The sequence below is a fragment of the Podarcis vaucheri genome, assembly GCF_965113315.1.
Source record: "Podarcis vaucheri genome assembly, chromosome: 2".
In the NCBI taxonomy this organism is placed as follows: domain Eukaryota; kingdom Metazoa; phylum Chordata; class Lepidosauria; order Squamata; family Lacertidae; genus Podarcis; species Podarcis vaucheri.
In genome coordinates this window covers 122,363,064-122,388,891 of record NC_138760.1, presented here as the reverse complement: position 1 = coordinate 122,388,891, position 25,828 = coordinate 122,363,064, and the positions used below count along the sequence as shown (strand labels likewise).

Below are 25,828 nucleotides of genomic sequence, written 5' to 3'. Positions count from 1 at the left end.
TTCTCCCTTCACTGCAGTCAACTGAAGGCAGCCAACTATGCCCTGGGGGCCCGATCTTTCTCACTGCCAATGAAAATGAATGAATAGAAGAAGAACCTATGCATGTCTCACCGACAGAAAAACTTTGGATATGCACTCTGTAAAATAATGAAAGTTTACTTCCCCTTCCCCCCCTCTATCCCCACTTCTCAACTCCCCAACCTTATACTGTATGCAACATTATAGTCTGTCTGTGTGTGAATTTTGATGATCTCCAAAGTAACAGAGTAGCTTATAGCTAAGAAGCAAAATAGCTGTTCTAGGTGATAGTTCCTTTTTACAGACTCTTGGTATTCAAAAGAACCTTACTTTCATAAACATATAACTGAGAAAAATATATTTACAATCTCATGCTTATTCAAACACGGGCATGTTCTCACTTGAATTGTCTTACAGTTTCTTACAAAAGGTTTTTACTTTCACCTCAGCAGTAATTCTGTTTTTGAACTTTTGAGCAGTAATTTTGATCAGCATTTCGTGCTCTTCCACTGTTTCACTTCAGACAGATCACACTGACACACAATAGTATCCTGAGACATCTCTCTCAGCAGCACTTCTCCCTCATGCACAGAGAGAGAAAAGAACAGAAAAGCAGTTAAAAACAACAGTTACTGGAATAACAGTCTCAACAGAATGGAATGCCTCCCTCATGTGACTAACACACATGAGGGCTACTGTCAAAGGAAACTCCATCTTAAAACATTCTCATTTATGGAAATTAAACCACCATCCTTAGCACTTTCCCCAGACTTAGAGAAACCAGCGAGCCTTAAAACTAGGAGAGCAAAAAGCTCAAAGATAGAGGGCACTTAGCAGCACCCATAGAGGAGATGATTATGATGTCAGTGACCTTATTCTGAATAAAACAACCCATTGCTTTGTAGACCTCAGATCTCCAGAGGAGGAAATAAGGGGATTTGTGTCAGGGAACAGCTTCCAAACCCTGCTGCCAATGCATTCTCCTCCTAGCTACACTTGCTATTCGCAGTTCATTGTCTTCTGGATCAGTGCCTTAATCTTTTGTAGATTCTGTATATCAGAGCATAGCCATTGAGGTGTCCCCAGATGTTGTTGTCCAGTTCCCATCAGCTTCAGCCAGCAGGGCAGACAGTCAAGGATGATGGAAGCTGTAATCTGGACCTCACCACCTGGACTCTGCTGCCCTATATCCTTCCCATTGAAACAACCGTGGAAATAAATTTTGGACGCTATAGATTTATCCTGGTCTGGTGCATGCAATGTCTTTTGTTTTGCAGCTGTGTGATTTGTGCTTGTATAGTGGTGGCCATTGGCTATAAACAATAAAATTTATAGATACAGTAGATTGAACTGCAAAAAAATAAGTAATAAAATAATAAAACTATTATTATTTTTTTGGTCCTCACTCCCAAATGGTGTGTGTGTTTTTTGGTTATATTGTGCTTTTGGTTATATTGGGGCTGGGGGGTGGAGAAGTATGAAGGCCAAAACCGCTCCCCTCCTCTGCTAAATGGATGCAGGAGACCAGAGGCAGCGAAAGAAAAAGCAGGGAAAGACAAACCCTCCAAGTGCCACTATTTTTCAGGGATGTCCCTGATTTAGAGAAGCCGTCCTGGTTTCTGATTTGATCCCAGAATGTCTCTCTTTTCCTTAGGGTCTCCCTATTTTCATTGAAGAAATGCTGGAGGGAATGGAGTTATCCAACCCACGGGCCCTCTGACAAGGCAATCCTGTATAGGAAAGTTTTTTAGGAAGGAAGTCTAAACAGAGCTAAATTTGAGAAAATTAGGATAAGATTGTATATTCATGTTGAAAAATTAATAAAAATTATTTTTTTAAAAGGAAAGTTTTTAAATGTTTAATGTTTTATTATGTTTTTATACATGTTGGAAACTTCCCAGAGTGGCTGGGGCAACGTAATAAGATGTGTGGTGTATAAATAGTAAAATTATAGTTATGGAATGGGATGTCCCTATTTTCATCAGATTGGGTCGGTTGCTGGAGCTAAGTGATTGCAGGATCCCAACCAGCAGAGCTGGGAACTGGACTGCCTCCTCCAGCTACGCATTCGGGCTGCAGGCATAGCTGTCAACCTTCCCTTTTTTTGCCGGAAATTCCCTTATTCCAGTGCAATTTCCCGCTGCTATCCCGGATTGTTAGGTATCCTGTAGACTGTCCCCGGGACAGGTGAGGCTGCGGATCCCTTATTCTCAAATCTGAATATTGACAGCTGTGGCTGCAGGGTGGCATCGTCCCAGCTTTCTGGAAATGTTTGCTGATGAGGAAACCAGTGACTGCACATCGGATCACAAGGAGACTTATTTGTGCGACATTCTGGATGGCATATAAGATGCCAGGTAGATTCCAATGATACAATAAATTTTGAGGGACAGCGCAAGGGGGCGCATCCAGCCTCGCAGCCTCCCAGGGCCCCACCCACAGCCAGCGAGCTCCGATGCTCAGAGAGGCAGGAAACGGGGCCAGCCAGGGGGACTCGAGAGCGGCTGCACTTTCCTGTCCCCCGCCGAGGAGAGCGGAGGAGCAGCGGCCCGTGGCCTGGCGAGTTTCCCCGGAGAGGAGCCGGATTCCGCAGCAGGGACGGAGCGAGGAGTCCGAGGTGCAGGAGGCGGGGGGGGGGGGCAGGAGGGGGAGGAGAGCAGGTGCGCCTGGCAGGATCAGGCCCCGAGTGGAGTCAGAGGCTGCAGGGCGCCCCCCCCCCCACCCGGGCAGGAAGGGGAAGGGGCGCAGCTGAGGGGCAGGGCATCTGCAGGAGGGCACAGGGGCAAACATCTCTGGCTCAGGCTGGCACGGACCCTGCCGGAGACCCTGGGGAGCTGCTCCCTTCAGTCCTGAGCTCAAGGGGCAGAATGAGGGGTCCAAGGCAGCTGCTGCTTCGCGATGGACGATGCATATAGTCGTCCGATGATCAGCTGCGTACCTGGGGCTTTTGCCGCCCCTCTCCCTGTCCCTCAGCAGGGAGCCCCGTCCTCTTCCACGGTCCTCCCCACGGCGGAGAGGGAAGGGGAGGCAGGGGGGAAAGTGCAGCAGGGGGGCCCCTCTCACTCTGCAGCCCCCTGACACCCTTTGCAGGCCACTACTCCTGCCCCCCCTTCCTCTGCCAGTGCCATTGATAAACCTATTGTCCTCCTTCGTGAATTGGTCGCCTTTTAAAGCTCTCTTTGCCACCACCATCACCGCATCTTGTGGCAATGATGTCCATCAGGTTCATTTAGCAAGGAAATGGCTTCTTTTGCCTGCCCCAAATCAAGGTACACTGTGTCTACACATGGAGGTTCTGTTGATCTGTCATGGCAATTAAAACAGCTGATAGATCTATACTCCAGAGAATGCATCTGATCTTTTCCCAAGCTGTCAAGTTAGTGACCTCTTGTGTCTGCGTGTAAATAAGTGAGACAGGCTTAAGCCTGGTTTCATTAATTGTTTTATTTCCACCTTCCTCAGTAAGGCAAATGAAGGCTGAGGGTTGAAGTGAGTGCCAGATTTGAGAAGGCAGAGGAAAGGAGGATTCTATGTTCAGATTATTCATGTTCAGATTATTACTCATTTCATTTCACTGCTGCTTCATATTTTTAAGGGGAAAAAATCTCAAAGCAATTAATGGAAAATCTCATTGCAGTTTGTGTCCATAGGATCTTGAGAACATTAACTCTGTAGATCCAGTTCTCTCCTCCTGATAGTCTCAGATTTGAATGTTCTTTCTGATAGAACAGGAGGAACGGAAGATTTATGGGCTTAAAGCTGCATTGATTCTGGAGGCCACATTCCAGCGAGCTTTGTGGCCAATGTATGCACATGCATGCGCACACAGAAAAGAGATGCAGACCATAAAGTCACATGCACACACGCCAGAGGTGCTGCACACACTCACCAGACATGCCATCTAGCATACATACAAGTCTTGCAAACACAATCAACATGTTTAGACCTTCCAACCCCAGTGCTGAGCTGGAGGAGAAATAAGAGCACAAGAAGACTCTGCTGAATTAGCAAGGAGATCTGTGGAAAAAAGACCCTTCAGATTGTTCTTTAGAAATCCTCTTTAAAGAGCAGCCAGAGGGATCATTTATTTCCAGATCAGGGCTTTTACCCCATTTCAGCACTGTGCTGCTTTGTGGTGAAATTGGAGTTTAAAAAATCTCTCCAAGGGCCCTTTAGGCATCTTTCTCTCCAGAACAGACAGAGATCTTCATCCTATGATCAGATCAGGAGATGGAAACAGCAGGGACTAGCAGGACACACCCTGAGGCTTGGCAAGCCATATGCAGCCAATGGACTGCAAGTTAGAGTGTCTTCAGTCAAGAGAGTTTATGACCATCAAATTTAAAATATTTTGGATATTCCTTTTGTCCTTTTTGTAATGGGAATAGGGGGTTGCTTGTGCGTAAGCCGCAACTGCTCCAGACTGCGTTGTCCGGCTAAACCTTTCACTGGCCGGACAGCCCTTATTCCGTGGCTGTCTTAATCACTGGCAGAATCCGTCAGTGGGCGTTTCCTGAACTTCTTCCGACATAATAGTTCCTTGACACCAAGTCTCCGCCTAGCCTCCCTGCGCAGAAGAGTGGGTGTGCCTAGCGGAGGTCCTGTGCTCTCCCCGCTGGTCTCGGTGGAAGAGTCTCTGAGCCCTCCCTCCGAAGACCTCTCAGGCTCCCTTTTCTTCCTGGCGTCACGGTGATTTCCTTTCCCAGAGGAAGTGCTCTCTCTCCCCCTGCTGGTCCCCTCTCCTGCGTCATTGGGGAGCCTTACCACCACTCTTGGCTCCGATGGCAGTTCCCTGACATCCACCTCCCCCCCAGGGCCCTCCTCACCCCCGGCCCGTTCCTTTGATGGTGATGCGGGAAACCCCTGGAAAGAGCTATCCCCTTCCTCAGATGATTCAAATATAGCTCTCCACCTGCTGCTGTCTCTTTCCGCTGCCCAATCTTCCCAGTCTGATTCCTCTCCCTCTGATACCTCCCCTCCCTCCTCTTCAGAGGTCGGATACCCCCTAAACTCTTCTTCTTCATCCGTGGTGCCAAACTGCTCCTCTCAGAATCTCTCTAGTGGTTTCGGCTTCCTTGGGAACCTGCGATGAAACTCCTCCCGAAGATACTCATCCCTGATGGTTTCTGCCGGAACCCACATGTTTTCCAACTCGGGCTCCCCCTCCCAAGCCACCAAATATTCCACCTGTCTCCCCCTCCACCTTGAATCGAGAATTTCCGCGGCTTGACTGCTGAGTTCCCTTTCCTCCACCTGTGGGTGGGTGGGGATCTCTCTCTCTCGCCCCGGAAATTCCCTTCCCTCCCGGTATGGAGAGAGTAAGGACCTGTGGAACACCGGGTGCAGTTTCATGTTAGTCGGCAAGTTGAGCCTAAAGGCCACAGGATTCACCTGCTGTGTTACCACGAAAGGTCTCAATCGCTTGGCCGTAATTTCTTACAACCTCCCTTGAACAGTAACCCTTGGGTTGACAACCACACCTGGTCCCCAACCCTTATGGTTTCCCCTTCTCTGCGGTGCTTATCTGCCTGCCTCTTGTACGCTTCCCTGACGTCTTTCACATGCTGCTCCTCGTTCTCCGAGTAGATTAGCACGTCATCTAGAAAGGCCACACAATTCTTGTAAAGTAGGGACCCCAACACGTGGTGCATGAAGGATTGAAAACCGGCGGAGCCCGATTGTAATCCGAAAGGCATAACCAAGTACTCAAATGCCCACAGAGGGGTGAACATGGTGGTTTTCCATTCATCCCCCTCCCTCATCCTAATCCAATTGTACGCCCCCCGAAGGTCCAGCTTGGTAAAAATTTTCCACTTCCTTACCCTGGTTAAAATGTCGTCTATCCTGGGCATTGGGAAGGTCACTGGTTCCGATACCAAATTTAACCCACAACTAGTCTAGGCTGTTTGGAGTCCACGACTAGTCTAGGCTGTTTGGAGTCCTTTTTGTCCACAAAGAACACTGGGCTGCCCCCCCCACCCTCGATTCTCTTATGAAACCTCTCTTCAGGTTCTTGTCAATAAACTCCCGCAACTCCTGCATCTCCCTGTCCGACATGGCATACAGCTTACCCACTGGCAGCTGAGCCCCTGGGACTAGGTTGATTTGAAAGTCAAAGGGCCTATGAGGGGGTAGTCTATCAGCCTCCTTCTCACTGAAGACATCCTCCTGAGGAGATTTCACCCCTCCCATATCCAAGAATCTCCTGAGGAGCCTGCTGATTCTACAGAGAGGAGGAGCAATGTTCTGCTTTCTACTTAGTCAGTGAGTGAGTCAGCCAGTGAGTGAGTCAGTCACTGTATCGGAGAGAGAGAGAGTGTTAGAGATCGTGTCTAGAGATAAGGTTGCTGCTAAGAGCAGCTGCAGACTCTCAGTGTAGCACTGATTTATGCTTAGATCTTTTAGCTCTGTATATAGTTTTGTATCATAGTTGTAGCTATAGAATAAAAAGAAGATATTCTACAGAGCTGCTCTCCGAGTGGTTTATACTCTGCAAGACTCTGCAAAATTCTGCTGCGCAACGACTGTATTATTGGTCAAGTGAATCCGGTGCTCTCAGCTCTAAGCTGTGAGTCCACAGCACGGTGACCTGTCCCTGTGAGAAAGGTGGTCGCTGGCAGTGCTACCCAGCTCACCTAGCCCAGTCGGGGTTGAGGTGCATGAGTCCAGTCGGTGCACTGGCTCAAAGGCGATGCTGACAACGGTTATGGGCCCAGTCGTCTGACCAGTCGTTGTTCCAGTTATCCCAGTCGTCCCAGTCGCCAGAGGTTTCTGTTGCTGATTGCTGGACGGCGGAACGGAGGCTGCATGCTGGACTGATTTGTGGTGCCTAGAAGCAGAGCTGTGTTGGAGCAGAGTGCTCAAGCTGCTGCTGTTGCTGTTGCTGCTGCTTGATTTATGGAGGTATGTTGCTGACTGCCAAAGAAAGAAGATAGCATCCCTGTTTGCCTGTTAATTGCGCTCTGAGTGGGAGAGAGAGTGGCTGAAGAAGTCCAAGGCTTTATCTGTGTTTGCACGAGGGAAGTGTCTTGCTCTAAGTAATAGCAGACATGGCCTGCGCACATTCTGGCCAGATGGCTCTGTCCTTTCCTCTCCTCACGCCTAAAAACTATGCAGTTTGGCAAGTTAAGATGAAAGCGCTTTTACGGAGGGAAAAGCTATTTCACACAATGGAAGATGACCCTCCAGATAAAGATGATGATGATTGGGCTGAGTGGCATGCTGCAGATATGAAAGCCCGAGGGACAATTGTTTTGAGTGTTTCAGACCACTTGCTGGTGAACTTAGAGGGTCAAGAGACTGCACAAGCTGTTTGGCATAAGTTGAGAGATATGCATCTGAGACAAAATGCTGGTTCCAGTGTGATTTTCTTCAAGAAGCTGTGCAGGTTGCAGTTGGAGAAAGGTGCTGATTTGCCTAGCCATCTATCTCAGTTAACACGTCTCAGACAGGACCTTGTTCAGCGAGACCTGGCTATTTCAGAGGCTATGTTTGCAATGCTGATGATAAATAGCCTAGATGATTCTTACGATGGAGTAGCTGCCCAGATTTCTACAATGCCTGCTGACCGGCTAACAGAAGATTATGTGTCTAGCGTGCTCTTGAATGAGTGGGATGTCAGACAGGCTGTTAGAGAAAGCCAGGACTGTGCTGCTAAAAATGTGCTTGAAAATGTGCCTGAGTCTTCATCAGGGGGAAGTGAAAGTGAAACTGCTGCTGTTAAAGCACTAAAGTTGAGGCAGTGCTTTTTGTGTGGAGCACAAGGCCATTTGAGTTTTCAGTGCTGCAAGAAATCTTCAAAGAAGAAGGGAAACTTCAGAGGCACAGGGGGAGGAGGACGAAATCCCCAAGCACCTGCTACTTCAAAGGCCTTGATCTCTCGCTGCTCCAGTCAACGTGGGCGGAGTTTCTTTGTGATCGACTCTGGCTGTACCAACCACGTAGCCAAAGATAAGGATCTCTTTGTTCAGCTTGAGAAGCAAGAGAAAGAAATTAATCAAGCAGATGGGACAGTTCTCACGAGTTTGGCTAAGGGAACTGTGTTCTTAAAGAGCCTGAATGCAACTATTAAGAATGTCCTGTATGCGCCTGATATTCAGGACAATTTGTTGAGTGTTTCCCAGCTTGATCTTCAGGGTTTTAAGGTGGTGTTTGCTAAATCTCGCTGTGAAATTCGTCGAGATGGCAAGCTCATTCTATATGCAAAATGTGTAAATGGTCTGTATCAATTGCCTTTTGTTTCAGGTACAGGTACTGTAGAAGCAACTGAGAAAGAGTGTTGCAATTTGTATGTTGATAAGAATGAAAAGTTGCATGACCAATGTATTCATTATTACCACCGTGTTTATGGCCATTTGAATTTCCAGGCTGTGGCAAAAATGCCTGATATGGTTCAGGGTATGAAGCTGAAAGAATGTCCCTACCACATGAAATGTGTTTCTTGTGCTGAGAGTAAGGCAAAGCAAGCTCCCAAAGGTACAGAGTCTGGGAGAGAGGCCAAGAAACCATACGAAGTCATTCATGCAGACTTAGTGGGGCCTCTAGCGCTCTCTAGAGGCAATTCAAGGTTTTTCATGGTTTTGATAGACTCCTATTCTAAATATGCATGGGTCTATGTGCTGCAGAAAAAGTCTGAAGCCTTTACCAAGTTTCGTCAGTTTTGTAAATGGCTCAGGAATGTACATAATGAGAATGTACGTTGTATTTTCACTGACAGGGGTGGAAAGTTTTGTTCATATGGCTATGGCTGCTCGGGGGGGTCTGGTTTGGGCACTTTTACTGGTTGCTGGCCTGGCTGCTGTGCCCTCTGATCGGCAGCCAAGCGCTGGCGTTTCCCTGCTCTTTATTATTCCCCTCCTCCTCACTACCAGCCACCCGCACCATTCCTTGCCATGCCTTTCTCTGAGGGCAGACCCTGGCAAAATGTCCTGGCTGTTGGCAGAGAAAACACTTCTTGGTCGTTTTCCCCTCCCTCTTGCGAACCTCGCTGGAGTTTGAAACCCCCCCGCGCGCGCCCCTCCAATCTCCATTGGCTCCGCTGGCTGGGAAGGTTGCTCTGGCATTTCAGGAATGCGGTTGTCATGCCAACGCTCTGCTCTCCCTTCCTGCTTCTCTAGAGCGCACGCTTCTTGGCGTACTCCAACAGCAAGCGCCATCTTAGTCAGCTGATCCATCGATTGCGGGCGGGGTGAGCGGGAAAGTTCGTCCTTTACCGAAGGGGCTAAGCCTTCCTCAAATAGCATCTGCACTGGTTCCGAATCCAGTTCCCACCCAAGTCTGTGGATCAGCATCGCAAAACGCGACCAGTACTCTCTAACTGATTGGCTCCCTTGTTTGCACGCCATCAGTTCCCTGCGAGTCACGCTCTGCTCCACTTGACTGGAAAACATGTGGTCCATGGCGCCCAAAAATTTCCTAAGGTCCTTTAAGGCAGCATTCTCCAATGCCATTAAGGGTCTGACCCATTCTCTGGCACCGTCTTGGCGATGCCCTATCACATAGGCTACCCTCACCCCATCGTCCACAAAGTCATCATACTGCAGGTCCAGCGCGTACTGCACCTCCGTCTTGAATGCATTATAATCTCTGGGATTGCCCCCAAATTTATGCACCAGTCCCGGTACCCTCCTTGCGATGGGGGTGGGTTTCCCCTGGGCATCCTGAGTCCGCCTTTCATCTAGCCGCGCCACTAGTAGAGCCAGCTGTTGCTCCAAATCTCTGTTTCTCTCCTCCAGAGTTGGTCCTCCCCGTGCTCCCACTCCGGCGCCTGCTCCTCCGGTCTGACTCATGCTGCATTCCCTGTCCACTGAACATGCTCAGCCCTCTCACTGGGTTGTTTTTGGATTTCCCTACCACTGCCTTGGTTCCCCCACCCCCAAATATTATTTGTACTTCCATAAACCTTGATGTTTCCCCCAGTCTTTGGATAACTTCCCCTCGTCCCTGGGTGGAGTTGTTTGGGTGACATAATGATTGTCATTCACATCCTGAACATTAGAAATAGAAAGAGTAATAATATATTTCAAAAACTGGCAAATGGTTAAAAATGTCCTTTTGTTTTTATTCTTGAGTTTTATTTTACTTTGTGTTTATTTCTTTTCCAGCAGGGTGGCGTAAAAATGGAAGAGCAGAGACCCAGGGAGAGGGAGAGACTGGAGTGCAAAGGAAAGAAACCTCCTGCCGGCCAAGTTGGGACCATCAGGGATCTCCTGCCTGGGGAAGATTTATGTCAGATTAAGCAGGAGCCAGAGGAGGGGCAGCCGCAGCAGCACTGGGAGGCCCAGAAGCAGGATTTCCTGAAGACGATGCAGCCCCCTCGTTCAGGGTGGGAAACCCCACAGGCTCCCAGTCCTCCCCACTCCGGGGATGGTGTCCTCTCCTTCAGGGGAGCTGCGGATGCCAGTCGGTGGCCCAGTGGGAGAGCAGGGGGGACAGACCAGACCCTGCTCCCAGACACTAAGGGGCTCCTGGGAAAGGTAAGTGCCCTCCTCTCACCTGGGTTTCCAGCACCTGGAGGTCACAGGTCCACTGCCTCTCGACATGGAGGTTCTGTTTAGCTTTGGTGGTGAATATTCCTCCTCCCTGCACTTTCTCTCTAATCCACTTTTAAAAGGCTTGCTAGACCAAACTTTCTTACACATGGGAGGTTTGCGATCATATCTCCTGATGTTGTTACTTTAATAAAGCAACCACAGGGGACTCGGAATTTCATCAGAGCAGAAGCTACGTCAGAAGAGGGGTCCTTCCACCAACCCCCTTTTTCCTCCTCTAAATTTCCTCCATTTCCAAAATGCTCTTTTTGCTCCCCACTGGGGTAGAAATCTTGGCACGTCTTGCAGCCCCAGCAATCCCATGTGTAGTCGCATTAAATAAGACTGGCCCATCTTGCAAGGTTGTTGCAAGATTTATTAAGATAATGGCCAGGTTCAGATGACTGAATCACAGCCTGAGAAGCTGGGTTAAAAATAGGAACAGTTTTTAATGCATTGCTGCAGCAAAGTTATGCTAAAGCCTAAGTTGACCCAAGTTTAAAACTAAAAACTCTAGCCGCCACCACCCCAGTCTTCTGGCCCCCACAGCCAGAATGCATCACTCCAGGAAGGACCCCCACCCAACCTTTAGTGAGAGAGGGGAAAAGAGAAGGACTCTGCATGGGTAGTTGCACAAATTTACCAGCTGTGGTCCTGCACTGGCAGCAAGGCTAACAAACAGAGGAGCTGGGAACGTGCTGGTCCCATATCTCCCTGCATCTGCCTCCTGACCCAATTGTCCCAGCTTACCTCATGATTGGGCCGGCCCTGAGGGTGAACTGTGATGAAACCAGGCAGTCTCTTATGAGCCATAACTAACAAACTTTCCATTTTGCCCAAACCAGGAAACTACAGCTGCCAGCTTTGGAACAAGCTGGGATATTAAGCTAACTTCAAACTGTGCTTGGTGAAAACAGGAAACTCTGGCTGATCAGTGGCTTCGTGGTTTGACTGTTCCCACTGATAGCAGTAGAAATAGGAAGTCCTGTTGCGTTCAAAGGTGTTGTTTGGACAGAGTCTCTGATCAGCATGCCTAGCAGGACAGGCTTAAAAAGGTAAAGGATCCCTGACCATTAGGTCTAGTTGTGAGCGACTCTGGGGTTGTGGCACTCATCTCGCTTTACTGGCCGAGGGAGCCGGCGTACACCTTCCGGGATATGTGGCCAGCATGACTAAGCCGCTTCTTGCGAACCAGAGCAGCGCACGGAAACACCGTTTACCTTCCCGCCGGAGGGGTGCCTATTTATCTACTTGCACTTTGATGTGCTTTCGAACTGCTAGGTTGGCAGGAGCAGGGACCGAGCAATGGGAGCTCACCCCGTCGCGGGGATTTGAACTGCCAGCCTTCTGATCGGCAAGTCCTAGGCTCTGTGGTTTAACTCACAGCGCCACTCGCATCCCAGTACAGGCTCTATTATTATTATTATTGTTGTTGTTGTTATTATTATTATTATTATTATTTGCATCCTCCCTATCTGACTGGGTTGCCTCAGCCCATCTGGGTAGCTTCCAAAAAAATAAAAACTATCAACAATTTCCTTGTAAAAGGCTGCCATCGGAAGTCTTCCATTTTGTAGAAATGGCCTTCAGTTTTAAAGAATTGCCCTCTTTAAGTAATCACGTGGTGTAAACATGTATGTTGTCCTCTTCGTCCAAACACACACAGACACACACATAATAGGAACAAGCAGTGCTTTAAAGTGCTTATCTTGTGAACTTGCCATCTAAGTTGTTTACTCCAGACCAAAGCTCCTGTTTCCCTAAAGGACAGGAGGGGGAGCAGAGGAGGAAACGGATGGTTTGAAGGCTCTTTCCCTCTGCCGCCTCTCTCCTCTGAGGAACAAGAGCAAAGGGTGTTTGCAGGGCAGGAGGACAGAGGAGGTGGGAGCGAGGGCAGAGGGAGCAGTGGGCGGATCCACCGCCTCTCCCAGGGGGTCCTGATGCAAGCAAGGGGCTTCCTTCTTCTCCATGCAAGGGCCACCCATGTATTCAGAGCAGTCCTTTGCAAATTAACTCTTAAGTTCTATGGAATCTACTCTCAGGCCACTAATGTGCATACCATGCCAGCCATAGGAAGGGAGATGGGACAAGCAGGTGAAAGGAATTGCCAAAGGTGTTTGAAAATGGGTGGGGGCTCTTGGGAAGGGGATACCCAATTGGGGCTTCTCCAGGGGCAGCAGAATGTCTTGGGCAGGAGAATCCCTGCAGGGGCTCTCAGACTCCCTTGGCTTCTTCTTCCCTTCCTCCCAGGAAGCTGCAACTTGCTCTGGATTCTGCGCTCCTCAGGAAGCTCAAGCTGCAAACCTAGCTGAGACTGAACCTGCAACCCTGGCCAGGATGGAAGGAGGAAGATGGACGGTTGACCTGGTCAGGCTGTCTCCCGCATCCCTCCCCACAACCTCTGAGCATTCCCTCCCAGGACCCTTGGAGAAATCTGGTGAGTTCCAAGGGAGAGGAGATGGGGACAGGGATAGAGGGATGGTGGCGGGAGAAAGAGGAAAAGATGGAGAGGAGACAAATGGAAGGTAGTTCCTTGACAGGAAGAAGGAAGGGGTGAGGCCTTCTCCAAAGGAGCTCTTTGTTTCTTGAATCCCTTTCATAAAGTAGTTGGGGCAGATTTTCTTCCTCCAGGCTTTGAAATCTTAGGGGTTATTTCCACGATGGGAATAATTGATGATAATGATGTTGCACACCAATCCTGAAAAATCGGTGAAGGGGGATGGAAATGCTTCCCATAATTATTTATAATTAATGTATTCAAATTGTTTCTGTTACTTTTATTTGTTGTAGACAGGGTCAGAGAGATACATTCCACCAGCATCAAAATACAATAAATGTAAGCACCTCCCCAGTTTGGTGGGCTTAGGCGACAAAGGACCCGTTATCATTATACACAATTCATGTGGCTGGAGGCTCTACACTTAGGATTGGACATATGAAGACCAACAGTGGTCAGTATTATTTACTCGGTTACTAATGATCGCCATAGAAGAAGAAGAAGCAAATTCTGTAAACTGGCCAATCTTACAGACTGGGATTGTGTGTTAGAGTGAGTGGGATAATAATTTATACCACCCTGTAATTTTGTCCGTCCCTAAGCTTACATGGAGATACTATGGTACAACCTTGGTACAAATTTCAAAATAAGTACACAAAGCCAACAAAGAGACTCAGACGTTTATATCACGTATCCTGCTCAAAATTTACAGGTACATGTAGCACTTATGGCATCACGTATCCTGCTCAAAATTCCACTTTGTCTGACTGCAGCCCACAAAAGCTTAGGCCATAATACATCTATCAGCCTTTAAGGGCTGCAAAAGATGAATAAACAGAAGCGTAGTTCATCTATGGAATCCATCCTACAGGAGACAGTGACGGCCAGCAACTTGGATAGCTTGAAGAAAAGGATAAGACTGACGTCTCTGCTCTGCCCTCGCTGTCCTAGGCAATAATGCTTCTTGATACTAGTTTCTGGAAAGCACAGGAAGGCAGAGAAGACTCTTGTGCTCCAGTCCTGCTTGCCGGTTTCCCACAGGCATCTGGTTGGCCTCTGTGAGAAGAGGATGCTGGACTAGGTGGGCCTTTGCCTGATCCAGAAGGCTCTTCTTAGGTTCCAATATAGTGCAATATTTTTACAGTTACATGTAGCACTTAAGTTTTATTTATTTCACAAGGGAAATACCGTTACTTTACCCTGAGATCATTTCTTCACTTTAGAAAGAAAAAATAGTCTAATAAGCCAATTCCACCATAGATCTGTATTATAAAACGATGGTGCTTTATTAAGTGTGAATGGAGTGATCATGTGTTGCTCCTGCCATTATCTCATCTGCTTTTCAAAAAATATGGAACCTAGAGAGGACAGTGGAGAATGAAGGTGTTACAATGAGAGAAGGTACAGATTGGGATTGACATGTGTTCAGTTCCCTTTTTGTCTTTCTTGAAAATCTAACAGGATTCTCTTTCCTCCCAGACTCCCAAACAGGTGAGGAAGATGAAAGTCAGAATTCTATGGAGCCACCTGTGAATTCATTGGGAAGAACAAAGAAACAGTTTAAATGTATGGAATGTGGGATGTGCTTTTATCACAGTGGAAGTCTGAGGATACATCAACAAACTCACAAAGGAGAGAAACTATTTGAATGTATGAAGTGTGGAATGAACTTTAGTCATAGTCAAGCACTTAGAATACATCAACGAACTCACACAAGGGAGAAACCATTTGAATGTATGGAATGTGGAAAGAGCTACAGCCGAAGTGGGGCACTTAGAAGACATGAACGATCTCACACGGGGGAGAAACCATTTAAATGCATGGATTGTGGAAAGAGCTTCAGTCGAAGTGATAGACTTAGAAAACATCAACGAATTCACATGGAGAAACCATTTAAATGTATTGAATGTAGAAAGAGCTTCAGTAAAGATGAAGCACTTAGAATACACCAACGAACTCACACGGGGGAGAAACCATTTCTATGTGTGGATTGTGGAAAGAGCTTCAGTCGAAGCAGATCTCTTAGAATACATCAACAAAGTCATACAGGGGAGAAACCATTTGAATGTATTGAATGTGGAAAAAGCTTCAGTGGAAGTCGATATCTTAGAATACATCAACGAACTCACACGGGGGAGAAACAATTTAAATGTATGGAGTGTGGTAAGAGCTTCAGTCAAAGTGGATATCTTAGAATACATCAACGAACTCATACGGGGGAGAAACCATTCGAATGTACTGAATGTGGAAAGAGCTTCAGTGAAAGTGGATCACTTAGAAGACACCAACGAACTCACACGGGGGAGAAACCATTTAAATGTATTGAATGTGGAAAGAGCTTCAGTCGCAGTGAATCACTTAGAATACATCAACGAATACACATGGATAAACCATTTAAATGTATTGAATGTAGAAAGAGCTTCAGTCAACATGGACACCTTAGAATACATCAGCGAACTCATACAGAGGAAAAACCATTTGAATGTATTGAATGTGGAAAAAGCTTCAGTAGGAATGGAACACTTAGAATACATCAACGAACTCACACGGGGGAGAAACCCTTTAAATGTATTGAATGTAGAAGGAGCTTCAGTGAAAGTGGATATCTTAGAATACACCAACGAACTCACACGGGGGAGAAACCATTTGAATGTGTGGATTGTGGAAAGAGCTTTAGTCGAAGTGGATATCTTAGAATACATCAACAAACTCACACAGGAGATAAACCATTTAAATGTATTGAATGTGGAAAAAGCTTCAGTGAAGGTGGGAAACTTAGAATACATCAACGAACTCACATAGGATAGAAGCCATTTAAATATATGGAGTGTGGAATGATCTTCAGTAAAAATGGACGCTTTAGAAGACATCAGCTAACTCATACACAATGAAAACTACAGGTGTATTGACTGTGGAAAGGGTTTCAGAGGGAGTGGAGACCTTAATATTCATGAATGAATTAATGATATAAATGTACAGTGGTGCCTCGCAAGACGAAATTAATCCGTTCCGTGAGGCTCTTCATACAGCGGTTTTTTCGTCTTGCGAAGCAAGCCCATTGATAGCTTAGCGGATTAGCGGCTTTTAGCGGATCAGCTGTTAAGCGGCTTATCAGCAGATTAGCTGATAAGCGGATTAGCGGCTTAGGGAAAGGGGGGAAAAAGGGGGGAAACCCGCAGGAACTCGCAAGACATTTCGTCTTGCGAAGCAAGCCCATAGGGAAATTCGTTTTGCGAAGCGCCTCCAAAACGGAAAACCCTTTTGTCTAGCGGGTTTTCCGTCTTGCGAGGCATTTGTCTTGCGGGGCACCACTGTATAGTGTTCAACTCAGGGTTCACTACTTACATCAAGAAACTCATAAAGGGGGAAATCAGTTGTAAACGCATGGAATGATGTTTTAGTGTTTGTACTTAAATTTGTATACACATATATATGTATTAAAGTAATGGAGGTCACACATATACTAAATGTACAAAGTAAGTGGCAACTTTTTGCTAGATAAACAGGTAGAGAGTGTGAATCTGCAATGCTCAAGGTGTGTGTTGAATCTATTGAGTTTTCAGGTCCGCCTTTCACTGCCAAAATGATGGTCTGCCCTTGTCTTGTAGATCAGCATTCCAGGCGCTCATTACTTGAAATTTGCATAATCTATTGAAGAGCTTTTTACTGATAGCATTTTCCAGCTGAATGAAAAGGTCTCTGTGTTAAATGTTCATTTGGGATTGCTTTTAAAACTCATCTCCTTTTTTCTGTGCTCTTGTGTACCTGCTTGGAGCTGTTTTTATTAAATATTATTCGTGTAGATTTATTGCTTTATTGTTCGGCGTCCAGCACGCTTCCCCCTGCGAGCCTCTGCAGGTCGTAAAGCAATTAGCAAAGTTGCACAGCGGTCATGTGTCGAAAGGGCAGTAAATCAGTCCCAAACATTTCTTCTGTCCTAAAGTCTCTTTATTGGGAGCAAAATAGCATATTTACAATCCATAACAGCCATCGGTCTGTAGCTGCATTTTTCTGCGTCCTTCTCTGTCAGCTTGCAGCGATGCAACAAACTGCTTTCTTTTCCACTCATCTCACAGCACTCCAAGCTGCTTTCGTCACCTCCTGGTGTACTTCCCTTGTACGCGCCTCCTCTCAGGCTCGAGGCACAGAAGGTTAACCCTTCACTACACCCAACACCCACTCTTGTCTCGTGCCTGAGGGGAGAATCGACCCTTGGTCGTCCCAAACCCAGACCTTCGCAAAACTCCCCATGTCTTTGGAAGGTGAGTGGCTTTGTGAACCCATCAGCTAGGTTCTTGGCAGAGGGACAATACTTCAGCGCAACTAATCCCTCCTAAACACTCTGGCACACATTCCGAAAGCGAATGTCCAAGTGTTTAGTTCTCTCCTTGAACTGACCTGACTCTGCCAAACGCAGGCATGGTTGGTTGTCCTCGAAAACACATATTGGTTGACAATCCACTTTGCAGAGTTCCTGCACTAAGCAAGCATAGAACTCTACTTCTCTGCATACCTCTGAAAGAGCACTGAACTCAGCCTCAGTGGATGAAAGCGCTATAAGACTTTGTTTCTTGGACCTCCATTCAACCACTGAGTTCCCAAACCTCACCACTAGGCCAGACACAGACTTGCGATCCTCAAGATTAGCCCAATCTGAGTCCACAAAGCAAGTCAGCTTGACTTCTCCTTGTGCTGGCAACCTAAGACAAAAGTGTTTGGTTTCCTGCAAATACCTCAGAACTCTCTTGCCACTGCTTTCCCAGCTGCATTTTGTGAGGGGTGGACTAAATCCCACAGCTGCTCCCCCACTAGCATCAGCTCCGCTTGAAAGCTCCACTGCAGCCAATTTTGGCTAGTCAGTTTCTGACATGACAGCTTAAACTCAAAGCCATGTCCATGGGGCTGAGCCATTGCCTCCCTTCCCTTCTGTTGGCCTTTTGCAAAAGGTACTCACTCTGCAGCCAAACCGGGCACTCCGGACGACGTGGCTCTCAGCTCCCTCTCCGTCAGCCTCCTCCGATCTGCCCTCTGCTCTCTTTGAAGCCTTGGCAATCGCTCAAGCTGACGTTCAGTCTTTTGAAGTCTTCCAAAGCCCTTTCTCACACGCTTCGTATCGACCCATAACCTATTCGTGTAGATTTATTGCTTTATTGTTCGGCGTCCAGCACGCTTCCCCCTGCGAGCCTCTGCAGGTCGTAAAGCAATTAGCAATTAGCAAAGTTGCACAGTGGTTGTGTGTCGAAAGGGCAGTAAATCAGTCCCAAACGTTTCTTCTGTCCTAAAGTCTCTTTATTGGGAGCAAAATAGCATATTTCCATCCATAACAGCCATCGGTCTGTAGCTGCATTTTTCTGCGTCCTTCTCTCTCAGCTTGCAGCGACGCAACAAACTGCTTTCGCTTTCCACTCAGTTCACAGCACTCCAAGCTGCTTTCGTCACCTCCTGGCGTACTTCCCTTGTATGCGCCTCCTCTCAGGCTCGAGGCACAGAAGGTTAACCCTTCACTACACCCAACAAATATTTTGTGCATTGACTTTTGACCTGTGGAAGGTGACCAGCGAGGGTGTGGTTTTTTGTGTTTCTTGGTTCACAGAAATGTTTTAAAGGAATGTGTGAAAGAATTAGGGTTAGGGGAGATTAGTGAAAGGGACTGAGGAGTGAAGTGAAGATGGCTGTCAAGTCTCTGGACAGAGGTCCGCAACCTAAGGCCCACGGGCTGGTTCCGGCCCAAATGGGTTCTGGATCCGGCCCGTGGATGTTCCAGAAATTGCCTCATGGTTCTGATTCATATAGTTCAGGCTACACCACTTTTTTCTCTCCCGTCTCCTGGCTTCTCCCCACCCTGCAGAGGAAGGGGGCTAGCCTTTGATTGGTGCCAGCATCATTGTTTCCCTCTGATTGGTTGCAGAGTTCTTTCCTCCTCCCTCCCTCCTCCTAGAGCCGAGAGGAAAGGGCCTGGGCTTTGTTTGTGCCAGCATGGTTGCTCGACGGCCGCCATTTAAGGCAGCCCCTCTCCTGCCCTCAACTGGCTCACTGCTCCTGCCACTACAGCCAGTGGTTCCGTTCTGAGACACCCTCCCAGGGTTCTGCGGTGTATGAAGCCTTGTTTCCCGGTTTTTAACTCCGCTACCGAAAGCGTCTTCCCCCTCCAGGACGGGAGAGCGGAGAACATGCATCTTGTGGAAGGAACCGCTCGCTGCATTCGGTAGCGGAGTTAAAAACAGGGAATCAAGGCTTCGCACACCCCAGAACCCTGGGAGGGTGTCTCAGAACGGAACGGATATGCTACGGCGCAGAACTGAGACCTTCGGAACTTTATTATTAGTTTTTGGTCCAATCTTTGGATCGTGTAGTAACGAGAGAGTGCGTATGCGCATGCTCCGTCCTGCAGCAAGGTTTGAGGACAGTGATCCGGCCCTCGATTTTAAAAGGTTGCTGATCCCTGTCTCTGGGTGTGCAAAAAAGAATTTGGAAGTGTTTGTTTTCATTCTTGGGGGCCATGATGTTTGGAAACCCTCTCTTTTTCAAGAGCTAACTTCAGGGCTATGAGAGGCTAAGGAAAAGCCCTTTGTTTGTTTTTAATTAAAAAAAACCTTCAAAATGTGACAAATGTTTGTGGGGGCTCCATCTGTTGCTGCTGCTGCTGCTGAGGAGTTCTCTGGATCTCAGCCCGAAATGTCTGCCTTGATGGTAGCAGGATGGGAGAAGTCAAGTGCCCAGAATCAAAAAGGAAAGTATTTCTTGCATCTTTCTTGAAGGAAATGGGTATTTCTGAAACCTCAGACAGAGTTCATGTTGGCAGCATTGAAGCTGTTGCTCGTTAACCAATTAATGTCATATTTATCACTGCTGATGAAAAGAGTCTACCCTTCAAAGAAACAAGTGGCATTTCCTACAACATAATGATGTCCTAAACAAACAATCAGACCCAGAAACTCCAGCAGCTGCAGAATGCCATGGCGAGGCTCCTTACGGGGTCCTTGCCATGGGATCACATGTATCAATACAATACGATATGATACGATAATCTTTATTGTCATTGTCCCATACAGAACAACCAAATTGAAAAAATCTACATCAGACATTCCAAAACCAACAAACCTGCTATGCCAGCCTGGTTAACCCACTAGAAACACTGATTCCCATAATTAAATACAATATACTCACATAGAGACTACCTTACACTGCGTTTAAAACCAAAATCGCATTTGGATAGAAACTGTTTTTCAGTTTCATCCAGTGCTTTACCAACAGCACTGGCTCCTGGTGGAGTACAGGGTCAGGTTTAAGGTGCTGGTTTTGACCTGTAAAGCCTATGCGGCCTAGGACCCACGTAACTACGGGACCACCTCTCCTGGTATGCCCCATGGAGGATTTTAAGGTCCACAAATGACAACACTTTGAAGGTCCCAAGTCACAAGGTGGTTAGATTGGTCTCAGCTAGGGCCAGGGCCTTTTCCGTACTGGCCCTGACTTGGTGGAACACTCTGTCACAAGGGACCAGGGCCCTGAAAAAGTGTCTCCACCCCCTTCGTTCTACTCGGACACTGAGGTCCAGTGCTGAGGGCCTTCTGGCGGTTCCCTCACTGCGAGAAGCCAAGTTTACAGGGAAACAGACAGAGGGCCTTCTCAGTAGTGGCGCCTTCCCTGTGGAACGCCCTCCCACCGGCTGAGAGCAACAACTACCAGACTTTTAGAAGACATCTGAAGGCAGCCCTGTTTAGGGAAGCTTTTAATGTTTGATGTATTACGGTATTTTAATATTTTGTTGGAAGCCGCCTAGAGTGGCTGGGGAAGCCCAGCCAGATGGGCGGGGTATAAATAATAAATTATGATGATGATGATGATTGGCATCTTTCTGCAGGGCCTGCAAGACAGAGCTGTTCCGCCTGGCCTTTGGTTTGGACTCAGTCTGACCCTTATGTTTCCCTCCCCTTATGGTTTTGATCTATGGGCTCCTTTTAAAATGAGGCTGCATTTTAAATTGTATTTCAACTTGTATTTTGAATTGGGTTTTTTCCCCTGTTATGTTTTTATTGTAATTTTACTGGTGTTAGCCTCCCGGGGACGGCGGGATATAAATAAAATGTATTATTGTTATATATTTGCCTTCTGGAAGGTGGGGCAAGATGCTGAGGGAATCTGTATTACATCTGGAGGAGAGAAGGGGGGGGAGGAGCTCAGTGCACCCAGAAGACGCCAGTTGTTGGTTGTAGTTGCGTCTATACAAAGTGCATAGCCTTTGCCCCTCCATAAAGAAATGGGGGGGTGAAGGCTGAGCACACCTAAGGGCGACACAGAGAGGGGGGTGGATTCTGCTGTATCTTTCTCCATCTGGATCAAAATCCACACACAATAGGGCAGTGTGAGGGCAGAATCAATGATGTTATGCAGCTGTGTTGAAAGGCATTGCTTCATGACCCTAAGAGCCCCTTCTCAAAAAACAAGCATTCAGAGAATTTAAACTACACACATACACACAAACACACGTTTATAACAGATAATTACCCCCCCCCCAAAAAAAGAGGCAGTCTGGTGCCACATTTGGTAGGGGTCACTGTAACACACTCTACATGGAGCTGCCTTTAAAAAGAGCTCAGAAACTTCAATGGCTCAAAGAGCTGCAGACACTTTGCTGACCAGGCCTGGCTATAGGCAGCATAGGACTCCCATATTAGAACAGCTCCATCTGCCTAATTGTCTGTTTCTGGACACAATGGGCTGGTTATCACCTATAAAGTCCTGCTTTGCCTAATACAAAATGCCATGTCCTGTATTGATAGTTTTGTCCAGTATTTCAGATCTCCCCCCCCCTCTCTGCCAAATTAGGGATTCTTTCCAAGCACCTGTGTTTGAAAGGGTGTGTGAATGTGAAAAGTCCTGCATTTAAACTCTGGGTAGCCAAGCACAGACAGACTGACAGATTCATGAGTATCTGGGTGTGTGCATGCATGTGTGACAAATTCCAGGCGGGGGGGCCATCCTGTGAGGCTGCAGGAGATTGGAATGGATTGTTTTGAAGTCACTTCAGTACCAGGTGGAAAGAGAAAACCAACTGTCCACCAACCCCCCTCCCTGCCCTGCCCTGGATTCACCACCCTGTTCCTTGTTTTACTGCCCTGTATTTTGCCTCACACTTACTAAGCTAAATTTTGGCTTAGTTTTGGTTTAGCAAACCTGACTAACATGCCACTTTCAAACCTGAAAGCTTTTTTCCTCCCGTTTTGGTTTGGAAGTTGGAGGAAAGTCAGATTCATGATCTGCGACTGCCCATTTATTTGGACTTTTCAGCACTGTGGCCGCTGTCGCCCCTAAGCTCACGCCAGCAATGTCTAGTCCAGTGTTTCCCAACCACTGTTCCGCGGCACACTAGTGTGCCGCGAGATGTTGCCTGGTGTGCCGCGGGAAAAATTAAAAAATGTGAAAGATTTTTTTTAAAAAAGTCAAATTTTCGATTGGGGCGCCGTCACTAGATGACCCCTGGGGTTCCCTCCCTCCCTCCCGCTCTGCGCCTCCCTCCTCCTCCTCCTCCTCCAGGGAGGCCCTTCCTGGCTCTCGGCCAAGGCTTGGCGGCTGCCACTCACTCACTCGCTCGCCCACCCGTCCCTCCATCCCTGCACCCGGCCTCTCCCCCTCCATCCCCGGCGTGGGGGCTGCCGGGATCCATAGTCCCCTCGCCCTTGGGCTCCGCGCCCGCGCGGGGTGCACGAACTACGTTTCCTGGCGGGCCGGGCGTTTTGTTTGAAGCGCTCTTCTCCCGGCCATGGAATGAGCGCAGCGGCGGCGGCCGGGCGGGCAGGGGCTCTTCCGCGCAGACCCCGCACAGCCTGCCTGCGCCCCCGCGGAGATCGGGCGGCAGGATGGAGCCCGGGGATCCCCGCGGAGGCGGAGCGGCGGAGGCGGAGGCTGCCCCCCAGGTAGGGTTGCGTCGGGGGGGTTCTATTTTTGCAATGCTGCATCCGCGCCGGAGGGGACGCATCGGACCGCGGGGAGACTCCTTGGCGGGCGTGCAAGGCAATGCATGCGTGCAGGCGTTGCATGGAGTGCAGTGCAATGCAATGGCAACGCGGTGCCCTGCATGCATGCATGCAACTTCCACCGGCGCTCCGGACTTGGCAGGTGAGGGGGGTCCCCAGTGGGCGGCAGAGAGAGCCGGGAGGGCGAAGGGGAGCCGGGGGGGAGCAGCGCTGCTCCCTGAGCCGAGCCCGGGGGGAAACTTCGGCGTCGTTGCGCCGGGTGTTGGAAGCGGAGGCTGGCGGGGGCCCCTCACCTGCAAAAGCTGGTCGCCTCTCATATATTTCGTGCATTGCATTCATTGCCCGCTTTCTCCTCCAAGGAGCTCCCGGGGGCGCGTGTGGTTCTCCCCGTGTTATCCTCGCAACAACAGCCCTGCGAGGTGGGTCAGGCGAGTGGCCCAAGGGAGCACCCAGGGATTGTCCTGGCCAGGTGGGGTGATTTGAACCCTGCTCTCTGCCCGGTCTTCGTCCTCATTTAGCCCCCACATGTGCATGACTGTGCATGACTGAGGTTTTCCCCCCTCGTCTTGGCTATGGTGTGAGTCTGTGCTGTTAATTAATGGGGTTCTGCCTTCGGAGAAGATGAGCCAGCCCTCAAGGAGGTGATTATGTAATTTGCTAGCAATTCATGTCCCTCCCGGCGTGACGCTGCGCGCTGACATCACGGGGCTGTAATGGTGGTGTGCCTCGAGATTTTTTTCATGAAACAAGTGTGCCTTTGCCCAAAAAAGGTTGGGAAATACTGGTCTAGTCGCACGATGACCATGTATATACGCAATGGACAATCTTTACAGCATTCCTTCAAAGCCTAACAAGTACAAAATGAAATCTTTAGTCTCAAAGTCTCTGGAAATCTTTCAATGAAGTGAGGTTGAAAGTAGGATGAAAGACAAGCTGTGAAGCTTGGTGTGTTCAGCAAATATGATGTCCAACACTGAACAGTGATTCCGGATATTGACTACTGTTTTGTAGAATTCTTCGTCAGCGTGGTGGGAGGATATAGAATTGCTTCATAAACTGAAAATAAAGTTTTGCAGACGATGAGCTGCATGACATACCACTTTACAAAAATTATAAACTAGAATACAAACAGTAATGAAAAAGAGTACATACCCCATCTTATTTCGAAGGAATGTATGTAAATGAAAATACCAAATGCTATGGAACAGTGCACATGTAATACTGTTGTCACTGCTACTAACAATATTTTTTTGAAAAGCATATAAAGCCAACTCCAGGTGGTGCTAATAACAAGGAGGTTGAGTTTAAAGGTACAGTGCAAAGTAACAATACAAATACAAGGAGTCTGGGATTAAAGGAGCAGTGTAAAGTTACAGACAAAATACTTTTTGAATGTTGTCTAGATTTCTACAACTGATTTAGGGTATTTTTGCACTGCTGAATCAGGAAATGGCATCCGTTTTTCTCCATCAGGTCAGGTTTACTGTAAACAATGGTGGGCATTGATAAAGGTAAGTTCACGTAAATTGCACGTTGCTTCACCATTTTTCAAACTTCAGGGCTTGAACTTCCGTTTCTTGGAACTCCAGGAATGCTCAGCGGCAGGGAGGTCTCTCTTCAGAGTCCAACAGTAGTCAGCCATCATGACTGCGTCCCAGCGACCCTGATACCTGGTCTCCATCTCTTTCATGTCCTGATGGAGTCTCTCCCCCTGCTCGTCACTCATTGAACCCAGGTTCTCAGGAAACCGGTCCATATGTGAAAATAGGTAGTGCATCTTGACGTTCATGTTGCAGCCCAGGTTTCTGAAAGCAGTCAGCATGTTGTTGACAAGTTCTGCGTAGTTTCTGGCCTTATTGCTGCCAAAAAAAGTTCATCACTACCAGAACAAATGCCTTCCACGCTTCCAGTTCCACTTTGTTCATTGAGTTTACGAACTCTGGATCTCGGATGAGCTGATGGATCTGAGGACCGTCAAAGATATCAGCTTTCAACTTCTCCATGGTCAATCCTGGAAAAGCCTGGCACAAGTAAGTGAAGCAGTCACCATCCTTGTCCAGAGCCTTGGTGAACTGCTTGATTAAGCCGAGCTTGATGTGCAGCGTTGGGAAGAGTATTCTGTCTCTGTCCACCAGAGGGTCATTGATGACGTTCCTTTCTTTGCAAGGCACCAATTCCTCCCGCACAGGCCGTGTAATGCTGAGCACGGTCCCTACTATCCCACATGCACAGAAAACATGGGTACTTGGTGAAGCCAGACTGTTGTCCCAACAAAAAGTTCACCATCTTCAGGTCAACACAAATAAACCACTTATGCTGATCATAACCAATTTTCTCCAGCACATACTTCACCGCTTCATAGTTCTCCTTCAGTGTATTCAAGTGAGCCAGGGGTATAGAGGCAAACTGGTTGCCATTGTGTAGCAGAACACATTTCAGTGATCGCTTGCTGCTGTCAATGAACAGTCTCCAATCTTTGGGTTCGTACTGTGGCACTCCAAGCTTGAGCAGAAGCTGTGCAATATCTGCACAGTACACCAAATCCTTCTCTTCCGAGAAAAAACAGGTACTCTTGATGCCTGTTGCGGAAGAAGCTGATGCGAGCACTGTCAGAGAGGAGGTTTTTTTCCTTCAATCTGGATGCCAACAGTTCGGCAGAGTCTTTTGACAAGCTGAAGTCGCGAACTAGATAATTCAGCTCCTTTTGGGAAAATAGATGTGGAGCATCATCTTCAATAACCACTGCTTCTTCATGTCCTTCAACACTGGAGGCATCTTCGTCACTAATGTCAGGAAGTTCTCCGAAG

At 47.9% G+C, this 25,828-nt stretch overlaps 2 protein-coding genes across 5 annotated transcripts in view; both read left to right on the top strand.

Annotated features, from left to right (window-relative positions):
- The window catches only part of LOC309525145 (uncharacterized protein), an 82,616-nt gene that overhangs the window by 21,929 nt on the left and 34,859 nt on the right, over positions 1 to 25,828 (top strand). Inside the window, exon 1 of one of the 2 annotated variants that reach the window (XM_082210595.1) lies at positions 13,086 to 13,300. The exons of the other annotated variant lie outside the window; for it this stretch is intronic. The gene's annotated coding sequence lies outside the window, so the exon portion shown is untranslated. Of the gene's footprint in view, positions 1 to 13,085; positions 13,301 to 25,828 lie in introns of those variants that run through there. 2 annotated transcript variants of the gene reach the window in all.
- On the top strand, positions 2,459 to 21,806 carry LOC309524741 (uncharacterized protein). Of its 3 annotated transcripts, XM_082209719.1 has the most exons (4): positions 2,459 to 2,635; positions 10,122 to 10,493; positions 12,798 to 12,984; positions 14,524 to 21,806. In XM_082209719.1, exons 1-4 carry the CDS (start codon positions 2,474 to 2,476, stop codon positions 15,849 to 15,851), a joined length of 2,049 nt encoding a protein of 682 aa, XP_082065845.1. In that variant the 5' UTR covers positions 2,459 to 2,473; the 3' UTR covers positions 15,852 to 21,806. The 3 variants fall into 3 exon arrangements, with proteins under 3 accessions (XP_082065845.1, XP_082065846.1, XP_082065847.1); XM_082209720.1 differs by lacking the exon at positions 10,122 to 10,493; XM_082209721.1 differs by lacking the exons at positions 2,459 to 2,635; positions 10,122 to 10,493 and adding an exon at positions 2,723 to 6,921.